The sequence below is a fragment of the Linepithema humile genome, chromosome 6 (genome assembly GCF_040581485.1).
Source record: "Linepithema humile isolate Giens D197 chromosome 6, Lhum_UNIL_v1.0, whole genome shotgun sequence".
In the NCBI taxonomy this organism is placed as follows: domain Eukaryota; kingdom Metazoa; phylum Arthropoda; class Insecta; order Hymenoptera; family Formicidae; genus Linepithema; species Linepithema humile.
Genome location: NC_090133.1, coordinates 5,888,183 through 5,903,268, shown reverse-complemented (window position 1 = coordinate 5,903,268; position 15,086 = coordinate 5,888,183). Strand labels below are relative to the sequence as shown.

Genomic DNA, 15,086 nt, shown 5'->3' with positions numbered 1-15,086 from the left:
AATTCTTACCGCAGCCTCTATTTCTGAAATATACTTGGATCTTGGTTATTAAAATAATAATTATATATAACATAATTAAAATTAAAGTTAAGAGAAGACCGCTCCTCACTTCTACATTATATTTTAATAAAAATTTAATATTAAAATCGGAAAATTAATTTGATTTACATATTTTTATTGCAAAAATTATTCATGTCTCCGTAAACAATATTTAAAATCAATTTAATCCTATCTACATTCTCATATGAAAATATCATTTATATTCATTAATTTCAATCTTGAATATTGCAATATCGGGTTATCGCAATCGTGAGAGGGAACATCGTTTATTAACAGTATTTTAGAACTTATTTAATATATCTGGCATAAGTACGTAACTTGTAAAGTTAATTAATATTTAAAAACTCGCGCCTCCTAACATAATTATAGATTTTTAATACGAGCGTAACTTTGCGAAGTAAATGGAACGATTGCACCGAATGCAGAGTGTACAACAACGTGTACGTATTCAAAATTCCCTTTGTCTTTCGGAGGAAGCTCAGGGGTGCCTTTAATTAAATTCGAATAGGTAGTAGTTAATTTAAATAATAGCGTGCGTCTGAGTGTTTCGCGTATACGAAGCGCGACGCGGGACCCTGGGAACTTTAGTGGCTGGGTACACGGGAATAAAGGAGGCGTCAAGAACGAGACGCAAACCATTACCGCGTTATTGCATAATGGATAATTACGAGAGCCGAAGAAGTAAGATAAACCTCGTTTTACTCGCTCGCTCATTACGTTTCTCTCAATCCTCGTGTTTCGCGTATGATTCGCATAATTCCCGCAACGTTCACGCAATTCCCTGTGTACGTCGTTTACTTTGTATTATTATTAGTTGTTAATTGATGGGACTATTATTCCTACTCCTTAATAAAAATTAAAAAAAAAAAAAAAAAAAGAAGAGACTGCAAAGCTTTTAGATGAACAGATTTACGCACGTAAGTCGCTTCTTCTCAGACGAATAATATTTTTAATCCAACACTGGATGTTAATTTGTCAGAAAAGTTGATTTAATATATAAATTTATTATTTGTAAATTAAAAAGAATTTATTTCCGATTATATATCATTAATTATTCGAATACAGCGATGCCAATCACGGCAGTGGAATATGCATCTCATTAGCCAGACCTCGTTTGTTCCAGTCTGTACTGCCATCTGGCGACGCAATCGCCGGCGCGTTGTACGACGCAGTTCGGTTTTCACCGCGGAGGAAGCGACGGCAATCGACGCGGAGGCGGTGGAGGCGGCGGCGGCGGCGGCGGCAATGGCATCCGTGACTGGACACTGCATATGATTTCACGGTAAGTGGTCCCTGTCTTATTCGTGGGTAGAAATCGTAAAGATCTCGCGTGGATATCCGCCGCTAAATTGGATTGCAGCTACCTGCGTCTATCCTCTGTCCTCCTCCTCCTCCTCTCTTTCTGGCACTCTTGTTTCATCTCCTTTTCTCTCTCTCTCTCTCTCAATGTTCTCTTTGATTCACTCTCTAGCTCTTTGTCGCGGCCACCACAACTGCGCCGTTTTATTTCGACTTTACTCACGCGCTCTCGTTAGCGATGTGACGATCGCGAAGAGAAACTGTTGGCGAAGTCGTCGGAGATCCGACGAGCTCGGCCACCGGCACGTCGTAAAACGCAACCTCGATGCAACGCGGAGTTTCACCGTCGCGGCTTACCGCTTAAAGCCGTGAAAATGGCGTCTTTTGCGACTTCGCCCGCGATTAAGAAATTTTTCTTTCGCAGATTTTCAGAAAGATTGACCGTTTCAGGAAAGTTTAATTTTCGTCTCTTTTTAAATCGAATGTACAAGTAAAATTTAAAACTATTTAACATTTAACATAAGAATATAAATTTTTATATTTAAAAAATTGACTGCTCGAAGAAGGTTTGATTTTCGTCTTTTCCAATGTCGAATGCATCCGACAAATAAAACTAAAAAATGCGAGAGTTGAGTTTTAATTTAAGACTAAAGTGTAGCGGGAATCGCTTTGATATCGATTACATCATGTCGTGCGGAGATCATAATTTACAAATGCGATCTCGAAACTGCGCGATACGCAACAACGTTGGTCTATTTTCTACTTGCGTCATTTTTGTTCCGAACCTCTTATATGCCGCATGGGACTCGCGGATATGCCGACATACGTGACACTCCGTTAAACAACTACGGAAAATAATTTCATAGATATTAATCATATTGTATCATATTGACAAAACTCAGAGCCGCGAACGGTCGCATTTGTTGCTGAATGCGCGTCGTGAATGCGTGACAAACTGAGAGAGAGAAAGAGAAACACGAAAGAGCCCGCGAGAGCACGGACTCGCGTCGTAAGTTATTCCGGCCGCAAGCGATATCGGATGGCGGATCCGGTGCCGTAAATGCAACATCGAAGGATGAACAATGTGACTCTGATCGCTCGATCTTGTACGTTTAACGCTGACATTATCGTCGAGTAATTCGTTCGAGAGTCGCCCCGGGCGCCGGGCACCGAAACGCATCCACAGCCCGAAGCACATCTCGATGTGTGTGCGTTCGAGAGGCACTGGCCACGCCGAAGCGCCATGTGCGAACGATTTACATTCGAAACACGTTTCCCGTCGTCATCGTCGCCGTCGTCGTCGTCGTGGTGATCCATGTCCTCACCAGGCCGGAGACATCGCGGCCAATCGTTGGCGATTAGCCGTATCGCCACGATCGCAAGGGGGTAACGGTGTTTCATCGCTAATATAAATAAACGCTAACGTGATATTCGACGCGAACGGAATTTTGATACTTTGCACGTCACACATGCCTTCGTTAACGTCATGTTTTGAGATTTTCGCAAGCGCGGAGCACGAATCGGCTTGGATAAAACGAGAAAAGGCACGAGTATATTTTAGAACTCACGCGGACCAAGAAAGAAAAAAAAATTCGAAATCAATTATAATTAAAAAGTTATAATTAGAAAGGTATTTGTGATTAATTGCAGCTCGGAGATCTCTCACACATATCTATGTGCGTCTCTCGAAATATATGCATGTCTATAAATGTTGCGTGATTTATTTTGACTTTCGAAGATGTGTATGTTAAGCCGCGGCTCGCAAGTGTTCATGATTCAACGGAATCATCATTTGTTTCCTTTCCTAGTTTTATTTACATCACACGAAATCCCTCTATCATCCGCGCGCGCGAGATATCCATAATCACCGACCGACATTTCGACTTGCGCGCATCTTGATTGCGTTCGACAATCCTGTCATCGAGTTATACTTTTTGTCAGAAACCGATCCTGTCTCGCGCTCTATAATTTTTCTCGTATTGCCCTGATCATCCCGCTCTCTCCTTTCCTTTTCCCCCCATCCTCCCGTCGTCATCGTCATTTCGACTCAGTCGTTTCGGTAGCCATGTAAATGGCATGTCGAAGTTTTAATTCGCCGATTGCGCGCGCCAGATTTTGCGTTTCCGCTCGAGTGCTCGACCCGCGACGGCCGATCCTCCCTGTTCTCCCTTCCTCCATTCCCCCCGTTTGCACCCCTCTCATCTGGCAAACACTCCCGGATCGGTACCCTCGAATCGTCTTCGAGATGGCTCTGTAATTTACGGTTTTGACTCATGTTTCCCATCGAGGTGGAGTAATGACAGGTCGATCGTCTCTGGGCTACTATCTCCACCGGTCTCCGCCGCCCGGTTCTTCCCTTGTCTGCTTTACGTCGCCACTTTCGACATTACGATTCCACGTGACGCTCGACAATCGCCGCAGCGACGATCGGTTTTCAGTCAGGCGAGATTTTGACGGGTTTTTGGAAACCACGGACCACCCGGTGAAGGACTCCACATCGTCCTCGATTTTTCTGCCTGAATTCGATCGACGAACGAAACTACGTTGATGGATGTATCTATGTATCGTCAAGAAGTATCTCGGAGAACTTATTTATGAGAGAATATCGAAATTAATTTTCAGTGTGCAGCTGCAGTAATTAGCAACTGTTAATCTATTTTGATCGTTGGCGATTTAAGATTTATTTGATTAATTTTATGTCAAATTGTGAGCAGATTATTATAAGATTGCTATTACTATATTAATTAAAATATAACATTTTTGACAAGCTTTAACTCTTATATATATTTTTAATACATTTATTTCAATTATTCTTTAAGAGAAAACTTTATGATTTCGATATATGATGTTTCCAACTTAGATGGTTATAATTTCTCCTTTTATCGACCAGACGAATCTTATCTTTTATCTATTTATCTTTTCTTGTTTAGGATATCGTTAGAAAAATATTTTTTACAATGTCGTAGACCATTACCACAAGAGATTATCTTTTTTTCTCGAATTCGAATACATTCCGATCATTGGCAAGTATTAAGAATGTTATGTCTCTTTTCTTTTTAAAGATTTTTTGGCTGGTTTATACGTAATCTATGTTCAACCATAACTAAGTTTAAGAGAGATGAATCTACAGATTTCCTTTACATCAAAAATATCTTATATTTATTTCAGAAGTATTGATAAAATATCTGGAAACACTTTCCGTAAGTAAAACTTCACTAAAAACACTCCACTAAAATTTGTCACTCAAATAGAGTAGAAATTTTGGAGATTTTTAATCTTATCATCAAATAAAAGATTATTGAAAACTGATTATTATTTATCACCATGTTGTTCGCCATTTCATGTTTCATGATTATCGCATCGATGATGTTTTCAATACTTTTTCGATCGAGGATGCGTAGATCCTCATGATTCGCACAACTCGCTCGCCGACGCGCAACTCGCTCGTAAATCTCGCGCTACCATGACGGCGAAGAGGCGGTTTTGCGTTCCTAAGTTCGCCTCTTTCTCCGTCGCAAGATTCGTCATAAAGCTGCAGAATCGGTGGTAGCCGAACGGCCTCCGTAAAATTCCACTTTATTCCGCCTAGCCGTCGTTGCGAACGGGTCGCTGCAACCGCTTCCGTTGCTCGCGCAACACGGCTGCAACGTGCGAAATTGGCCTGCGCGAAACGCGTTCTTCGACGATCACCCTTGCTCCGGTCGGTCCGCCGAGCCGTGATTTACCGTTTCCACGTCCGCGCCATGAGGACGATCTTCCCGAGCGTGCTCCTTCGTAGAAGATATTCCACCGTGGCGAGTCATAAAGCGGCCCTCGACCGCGAAAACTTTACTAGCGCATAGAACATGCAAATTCGGTGCACGGTTGAAGTTCCCGGTTGCTCGTAGATTACTCCTCTCGGAAAAGACAGTCTTGCGTTATGCATCACGACGCAGATCGGGAGCACGAACTGAAGTTCTTGTTGGCTCGCAGATCGCTTCCCGGAAACGACACTTCTGTGTCATCGATAATTCAGAATTCTTACGATAGATTGCGATAAGAAACTCTCGCCGAGCAAAAATTGTTCCACCTTTGCATTCGACGGTATTGCGCTATGCATTGCGATTTAGAATGTCCGAAAGAGATATGTCTTGTAAGGAGACATGAACTTTACATGCTGAGAGGCAAATCTTCTGGTTATACATCATGATTCAGGAATCCTATAGCTCGTGACGGAGATTCCGATAGCAGACCGACTCGCCAGGAGACACTGTTGCCGTATAGATCATGATCCATGAAAGTCTTGCGACACGAGTCATAAAGCAACGCTCTCGGAGATAGCTTACATACCGAGATGCAAATCCGGAGCAGAGCTGAAGTCTCTCGGTCTCTCATAAATCAATCTCCCAACGTGACATTCTTCCGCGCTAGTAGGATCGTGATTCAGGAAGTCTCGCGCGACTCGGGCAAGATATTCTGGTAACGAGCCGTAAAGTAGCGCTCGACCGCAAGAAGTTCGCCAGATGTGGAAGAGGATGCAAATCCGAAGGTTCCTAATTCCTGAGCGATACTTTCGCGTTGTACACGATGATTAGGAATTAGCTACTCGACGAAGGTGCTTTCATAATGAGTCATAAACCATCGTTTGACCGCGAAAATGCTATTGACGGCTCGGAGAGATGCATATTCCAAGCGAAATATCTACAGTTTATGACTTTGTTTTTTTACTAAATCGCCGTCGCAGATTGGGAATTAACGACTCGAGAATCGTGATGCATCAACCGATAGAATTTTGCAACCGATCGATATTCTGACGGTGCTTGATATGTAAACGTGTTTTCGACATTGTCGGCAATTATGACGGCACAAAGTTGCATGGCAAAACTCGGGTCTATTTTCCGCGCGAGCAACATTAAAAATTGAAGCGCTCGGAATGATGTAGATCCTAAACAACAAGTGGCTAATTTTGTAATAAAAAAATCAGAGTAATTCACATAAATAATTGGCACTAACGTACTCATTAAACTTCAACGATTTTCTTCATCAACTTTATCAATTATATATAATTGCTTCTTCTTTATTATGAAAATTTTGAGAGAAACAAATGTGATACCTACATCTATCTCAATGACACATACTAAACATTCTCGCGGAAAGCAAAGTTCTATGACTCAAAGAAGCACCTTGTTCACCGCAGTAGCGTGTGTCAAACAGTGCTGTATTATTTTGACAATAATCACGGGAATAGTTAGAAAACATTCCCCGTTAGAACTATGACGCTAATTTAATCTTGCCGCAACTACGTTATGACAGTTGGATCTATGTCATTCTCGGCGCTTCGACTTGTTAGAGAGACGTAACGGATCGCTATCGGAGCGTGTATTTCGACATCCGTTCCGGACAATCGCGTGTCTTCGTCGGGCTCGCTCATGGCGACGAAATACCTAAACGGTGAATACCGAACGGTCCGAGTACCAGGAGGAGTACGAAGCTAATAGAGTTTCGAAGTGTATCGTCACGCGAACTCTAACGAGCTTAAATTTCGGTTTAAATTTGTTCGACAAAACGAAAGTAAACAAAACGAGAGCGCGCGATAGCGTGCACGCGTATGTGGCCCGCACGTGTCATCCCGGTCGCTTTTTCAAGGAACATTTTTCGACGTTCGAGAGGAACTTTCAAGGTTTTTTGCACATCGCGTGCGACAATCCGACGTCGCTCGTTTTTCTCTCTTCTTCACGCTAACTGAAATTTATTCCGATTAAATTCTAGCGCTCGCGCGCACGCTCTCTCAGTACCCACGCCTTTGCGGAGCCGCTGCAACGGACAAGCGCATCGCCGCGGTGCATACGTACATAGTACCGTCGTCCGCGAGAAACCGGTTTCCTGTACGTTTTAATTTCACGCCGACATCGGCGCAATTCAGTTTACACGGATACTCTTCGTTTCCTAACGCGCGCGCGTCTCGCAAGATTAACGCACGGCGGTGCGTGTTTTTGGAGCTTCGCGGCACGAAGCGCTACGTGACATATGAAATCTATGAGATCGCTGCGAAATCAAGTTTTTACGTGCAAATTTTCTACGATTGCCTCGATGCGTCATTGCTTCTTGGCAATTATCTTTAAATCAAAATGTGAGCAATAGAATGCGTTATCGCGATAGAATGTATTGAAACAAATTATAATTTTATCGTTTCAGAAAATTGTCTGCAATTCGATTATTTGCACATTATATGCCGCGCGATCTGTCATATTACAAAGTCGATTGTTGAATAAAATATAAAGATCGGTTAATTAGCTCGATACGCCTTTGAGATTGGCGCGATATAATAATCTCAGCAGAATACGACGCGAGTATTGGATTTGTTGTCTAAGAATGTCATTTCTATTTTAATCACTCACAGATTGCACCTGGCGCTGCGTGCTACGATATGAAATAATTTTTTCTGAATGAAATATAAAAATTACGACCAATTATCTAGATGCATAATTTATCATCATCAAAGATCGATCGCACTTATTATTCCAACACATCATGTTTTTACAACTTTGTTCAAAGTATCGTATTTCTTTCTCACTTACAAATTAAACATCCGTATAATTACAACTGCTCGATTTATGTTTAACGTCGCATAGAATTATGAATTATTACTTTTAGATGCAAGTTAGCTTAAAATTTTATTTTAAATTTAAAATTTTAAATAGCGTTTTTTTTTTTTATTTTTAGATAATATTCTTTTACGTTTTCACGAAATCTTTTTGACAAACTTTCGTTCACAGAGACGAATGTCCAAACAGCACTATTTTTAACGACGATAACAGTCTCGTTTTGACACCATCAAGAGTTAAAAACCGATAGTTGCCGTGTTGATCGACAATTCGCGGTTAAAGTTTCACTTCTTTTCCACTGATCGACGCACACTATCGATTAAAGACGAACAGTCCATTAGTATGCTCCGACCATCATCCGTTGATCCAAGGAAACGTGATGATCGCACGGTGAACATCGCAGAAATCAGTAGCGAGAGAAAACCGGATTCGATTACGATCAAGATATCAGGATGAGGAAAATGTCAATTGAAAAATCTTTCCACTGTGTTTGTTAAATAACATCCAATTGTCATGCAAAAATTTACGATGTTTGCAGAGAAATGATGCTGTTTCAACACAGTCACACAAATGACAACATTTTTATGTAACGATTTATATTGAATTATTATGCAGCAGCTGTACGTCGTTATCTCCGAATTCTGAGTGTTTTTCTTTCAGAGATATGATTGTTATTTCGGTGACATTTTCCGTGAGTAGGTGCTCCGTGCGCTTTGGCAGCCGACAAATAATCGGACGAAGTCCACATCGACAAATATTTTTCTAGACGCTTAATATATCCGATAAGTTTTCGTTATTTCTCACCGAAATTTGGATTTCTTTTCCGAAAAAATTTTGAATTAAGAAAACCAGCACTTTGGCGACGCACAACAAAGCTCGATCATGCGTCGCTCCGAGTGACTTTTTCGATAGACAGGTCGATTCTCCTCGCGAGACCACATCTTCTTGCTCTCCTCGATGACTTCCTTCGTCGTTTCCGTCCTCTTCGATGTAGCGGATGCGGCCGACGGAACTCCCATTGGAATTTACATGTTACCGTGCAGGTATTTCTCTTCAGGTCGGTGTATCTCTCGATCCTCCGCTCCGACGTCGCTCACACCACTTGCACTGACATCCGATGCACTGTTCGATGCACTGCTCGTCGTTCAACTCTGTCCTCACTGTCATCGTCGTTCTCTGTTTTTTTTTAATTTTTTTATGTTATTACGATTTGTCACACGACTGTATTTTATGATCACCGTAAAATATCAAAGTGATTCGATTTTATTGACCGATCGGTAGGAGATTAGTGCACGTTGACAGCTGCATTTTATCCTATCGAGGATTTAACATCGCGTATTGTGTGCAGAACATCATTAGTGATTAGAAGTGACCGAATACACGAGCATTACGTAACGTTTTCCCCGCCGACAATTTGAAAGGTCTCGATTCACGTCAGCGTGTGTGCGAAAATATTCGCGTCGGTACGAACTTGGTCAGATTACCTGTCGGCTGCCAAAGCGCGAGGAGCATCTACTCACGACAAATGTCACCGAAATAATGATCATCTCTCTCGCGGTCGCTGTTACATCTGGAGGTAATCCAAAAATCGAAGGCGCGCTTTTACATTTCTCGTCTCGTCTCGCTTCGCAGCGCAGCTGATCGTCGCGCGCGAAACGTCAACCGCGTGTCACTCCGGCGGGCGTCCAAGTGCGGCACGTCAAAGTCTCGGCGTCGTCGTCACGTGGTTGAGCGAGCGGATGCGTCGTCGCGGGTGTATCGTAGATTCGCGGTGATGCGATATTCAACCCCCGGCGGAGGGGCGACTCTCGCGGGTCCCGACGCGCGCGCGACAAACGACGGAGTGTGTGCGTCTGTGTGTATGTCAGGTGAATTCGAACGTGTCAACTCACCTGCAGTATGTATCCTCGCGTGTAATCCTCGTGGGTCCAGCCGAAGGCAGCTAGGATACGTGTCACTTGCGCGGCGGGCAACTGGTTGAACAACTGATCGAGCAAGATCTTAAGGCGTATCGGCAGTGCGCGCGAGCCGTAGAGTACGAGGGATGCGACGTCAAACGCGGCCGTCGGCTCGACAGTCTCTGAAGCCGGTGGCCTCTCCTCCTTCTCCGCGACTTCGCCACCACCACCGGCACAACCACCTCCACTACCACCGCCGCCGTTACGATCCCCACCAGAGTTGCCGCCGCCACTACTACCACTGTCACTGCTGCCACCACCACTACCACCACCACCACCACTACTACCGCCGCCTCCACCTCCTCCGCCGCCAACCCCACCGCCTCCACCGTCGGCCGCGGGTGCTGTCGTCGTCGTCGGCATCGCCGTCGTCGTCGTCGACGTCGTCGTCGCCGGATGCTTTACCCTCCCTACGACGCTTTTGTCCTCCCTACCAGCGGGACGAGGGCTGGAGACGACATCCCCACTGCCGGCACCACCACCGCTCAGCCGCTGTTGTTGCTGTTGAGCCTGCTGCTGCTGCTGCTGCTGCTGCTGGTGCTGCTGCTGCTGCTGCTGCTGCTGTTGGTGGTGGATGCTTGACAGTCGCGCCAGCGCTGCAATACAGACAAGTGGAAAAGAGAGAGGTCAGAAAAGAGCTTTCTTGCACGACAGTGAACGCGCGCACCGGTGCGAGCGTGTGTGTCGATGAGTGAACGTGGACAAACGTCCTCTGTGGCCCCCCTTCACCCGCCGTGTCCCGATCCCAACCCTCCTCTCGCGCGGAGCCCCACCAGTGTCCCAAGCTCCGGGGTACTCCCACCCCCGCACACGCTCGTCTTTCTCCGTTCGCATCGTGTCTCTTCCTCGCTCCTGTGGTTACTATCGCTCGACTTCTCTCTTTCTCCGTCGCGTTTCCAGTCGTCCCCTCGAGCGGACTCGCGTGTCCCCCGTTCCCCTCTGTCCCCCCCCTGCCCCTCCGGCCTTGCTGTCCTTCTCTCTCCGGTTCTGTCTCCGGTATCGTCGAGGCAACCTAGGGTCGCCGTGGTACCAAAGGTACTTACTTACCCCCACGCGTCCTCGCGACCGGACCTACCGTCCCCACTACCGGTCGACCCTTCTACGAGCACCGCGTCATTCTACTACTACTACTACTACTATCGCCGTTTACTACTACTACTGCCGGCGCCGCCGCCGGCAGTCCGGTACCACCACTAGAGCTGTGTGCCACCACTATACGTCGAAGCGTACGAGGACGAGTACGACGAGTCGCGCGGCGTATCCCCACCGTTCGGATTTTCTCATGAGACTCCGGCATCCATCAACCTGCTGCTGCCGCCGCCGTCGTATCGTCTCGACTCGTACGACGAGGATCATCCCGCACGCTACCGGCGTGGAGAGAAGACAATGTCCGAAGATATCCCCGATTTCGAACGTTCGATTTCGCCGCGCTCGTAATGCGCGCTCCGTGATATGGAGCTCTTTTCAACTTAATGAGAACGGAGAGTCAGCGGCGCAATTTTTCTCATCACGAGATCGGAGTTGTAAAGATAATAGGTTTTTGAGATTTTGGCTTCTCGTGCGATTACTGCGAGTAGATACAGCATAAATTATTTCATCATGCGGCGTTTATAAGACAAGTATATCCGCGTAGAAGTTAATTTGTTTCAAGCTATATGACGGAGACTAAAGCGAGACATAAACGCATTCCAGAATATTATAGTATATACCCATATGTATATATATCATACTATCCAGAACTTAATACAGGCTACTTTGTAGTGCAGTTGTGCGGATAATCCGATTCGAGTTGCACTTTGATATTCGAGGAGAAAGTTAGTATTGCGAAGGAGGTGGACGATCATAAGTAGCTCGATGCAAGGTGCGTTGTGCAAATGAATTCAACGCGGCTGTATATAATCACAAACATAACAATAATACCATTATATACGTTCATTAATGAAAAAAGGTATAGAAATATATTTAATTTAAAACGCTTTGTGATTATATTATTCTAAAAAGTTCTAGATGTTTATTTTTCAGCAATTACAATGAAATAATTATTTAATTATATTTCGCAAATGTAACAATAGACTCGCAAATTTTTTATTTAGAAATGACTTTGATAATGCTTTCAGTAATGTGCATTATAAGGAACTGAAAAAGCATTTTGATAACGGAAACGGAAAAGCGACGCGCAAAAATCACCGTACACGCCGTCAATTCTTACAAAATCATTGCAGCGCGACACGATTATTTATAGGTGATCCGGCTCTATTGGCTCACAATTCCTGACTGCGTTATCGAAAGAATGCAGCGCGTGAGCATCGATACAGGATGCATTTTACATTAACTATTCCCCCTCGCGCTCCCCCACCCTCTCTCGCCTTTAAATTAATAATCGTAGCCCGTGTTGCGAACGTAGCGCGAGAGATCGGGCGCGTGATAAATCGCATATAATAAGCGCCGGATAAACATATGACAAATCGACGTATCGTATCGTCGTGAAATCGATAAGGCCGGAGATTTATTGTTACCTTGAGTGCAACGTTCCCTAATGAAGCAAAAGCGGATCATCGCCCGCTCGTCGCCCTTCGCGCGCTTCGATATTGCGTTATAAGTAATAATCGCGGCCGGGAATCGCACGCACTCCGCCCCGACGCCATGCGCAAAAAGAGAAAATATCAACTTTGCTGGACGCAACGACGAATAGCGACGAGGTTGCGCGCACACCGCGAGGAACACCCATCCGCGGGGACCGGCGGCGGCCTGCGCGGACGCTTTCCCTCCAGAACCGTCACGCTTTTCGCACCTGACGATTACTATCTCGGGACACGAAAGTTTATGGACCTCCTTACAGTCCCGTAGACTTAGCGCGGACTCGCCGATCGTATCGCGAATCGCACGGCGGCGGCATGTTTCGCGTACGACGAAAACGTTAATCGAACGTGTGCGCGCTAATGTTTCTTTCCTATCTGTCTCTCCCCATCAACCTGAGCGCTCCGCACTTGCCCCGGACGGATGATCGAAAGTGTCCGTTCGTCGTGCCGTGCAACGATATTCGCCGCAGGTAAACGAACGATAAGAGATTGAAGTAACGCGGTTACAAAAAGGATATTGCGATCGTTTATCCTTCAAAATCAGACTCGTGGCGTGAGCGACTATAGGTTGTATATGAATCAGCGGCTGCAAAATTAGTTTGCAGCTTAAGTTGAAAGCAATCTTTTCTTTCAAGATAATTTATGACTTATTTTTACACAATTTATTCATTTTTAGTATCAATATTTTGTGAGAGTAAAATTCATGTAAAGTTAGTCGAAAATTTGCCAAATTGTTGAAAGAAAAAGAAACAGTAATTTACGTCAATAACAAATCTTCGTTTTAACGTGGCCAGATTATATTCTAAATAATTTGTCTTATTAAAAGCTTTGGTATTAATTCGAAGTCTCAAGCAGAGAGAGAGCATTATGAGTGTTCCAGATGATCGAGGATTAATAACGGCTCGGAAACAGTTCTTTCTCTCTTCAGAGCGAAGAATTCGGGACCGACAGATAATCTCTCATTGTCGTGCCGATGGGAAAGTCGTCGCGGCCGGGATCCATTACGTGATTTCTTTTTATGCGATCGATAAGATTGAGGGGGCGGTGTGCTCCGTGCGGCGACGATCGGCCGTTGCCAGCGTGATTGTCGTTATAGGTGCCATATCAGGGGGGCCCCCCTCGGGGGCGTCCGCGAGCGGTCCGGACCCTCGCAGCGTGAGATCAATAAAAATCATGGAGTCATCGCGATTGGGCGCCACTTGTCATTAATGACTATCCGGTATTTCGATTTAATTACACGACGATGACGATCTCGCCACCTAAATGTCGACCATCGTTTCTAGAATTAAAAATCACGGAGACCGGAGAGACAATCTTTTCGCCGCTTCGAATGCACGCTCGGAATCGCTGACAATTATCGGTATTGATGTCGATACCGCGTTTGGCTTTAAATAAAATCATTAATTAGAACCGGATCCGCGCGCGTTTCAGCGGTGTAATCGATAATCCCTATTTTGCGCGCACAAGATACCGCAGGAGCATCACCGCTGAATTACACATACATAACCGCGGCCGGGAACGTTGAATATAAAAACAAATCGCGTCAGTCGGTGGCGTACGAAATCGCATTTCCCGCGGCAGTGATAAACAAAACAGAATTATCTACGGACCGTCGCTATTTACCCGATCCTTGTTTTATTTCCCCTGACAGGCGCGCGTTGTTTTTTGCGTAATACCGGTGCACGCGGTCGAAGCCGGCGTCGCGGATACGCGTGTGCGTGCGTGAGTGTACATTCGTGTGTCAACGAATTTTTCCGCGAGCACGTCCGCGTATCGAGGGGTCGGTAATCCGATACCGAACGACGTCCCCGCGTGCGCTTGATTTGCGCGCCATAAATGAAAATTAAACGGATCGCCGCTCGGTTTTGTTCGCGGTCAAATTAACGAATCCGAAAAATTTGCATCTTCACGATCATCGTATGTCATGATATCCTACATTATGTGTTTTAGTTCGCTGAGGATATAAAAAATAATATTTTGGAAATAAATTCCTCTTTGAAACAAAGATTTAACAAAAAGAGAGCTCTTAGTATATTATTATAATTTTTATATGTAATTATAAATCTTTTAATTTTCTAGAATTTTTATTCTTCGAGTTTATTTTCCTAAAATTTTTTATGACTTATGATATTTTATGAATAAATCCCTGTGTTACATTGAACAAAAGCGTATTCTTCATTCTTTCGATGACAGAATTCTAGTCCAAATAACAGAGCGGGAAATGTGCGAATCAAGAAAAATTGCCCGGGGCGCTCTAATCCTATCTCCGGAAACGGCACAATGGGCAAAGCCGACAAATTATCCGTCGTTATTTACCCGTTCCTCGTTTTTTTGCGCATGTTGCCCATTTTCGTGTAGCATTCGAATATCGTAAAATTTAACCCTTTTCGATCTTAGGATGCTATTGGAACTCGTTGATTTTTAAAGCTTACTTTATATTTTTTCCATAAATTCTGAATGGCGTTATGTTGAATTTCTATCAACATATTGCAACTTTCAAATTTTGATAATTAACAAGTGGATCATCAATATATAAAACAGCAGTGTAATGATTTTTCACTTCTACGTAGAAGGATGCGGTTCGAAAAGGGTCGAAAAGTTATCCG

The 15,086-nt window shown here is 44.4% G+C and overlaps 1 protein-coding gene across 3 annotated transcripts in view; it reads right to left on the bottom strand.

Annotated features, from left to right (window-relative positions):
• Positions 1–15,086, bottom strand: part of disco-r (disco-related) — a 378,404-nt gene that overhangs the window by 9,413 nt on the left and 353,905 nt on the right. For all 3 annotated transcript variants that reach the window (XM_067356512.1, XM_067356513.1, XM_012375240.2), the window contains one exon: positions 9,836–10,497. In XM_067356512.1, the coding sequence (XP_067212613.1) occupies positions 9,836–10,497 (662 nt within the window). The remainder of the gene's footprint in view (positions 1–9,835; positions 10,498–15,086) is intronic.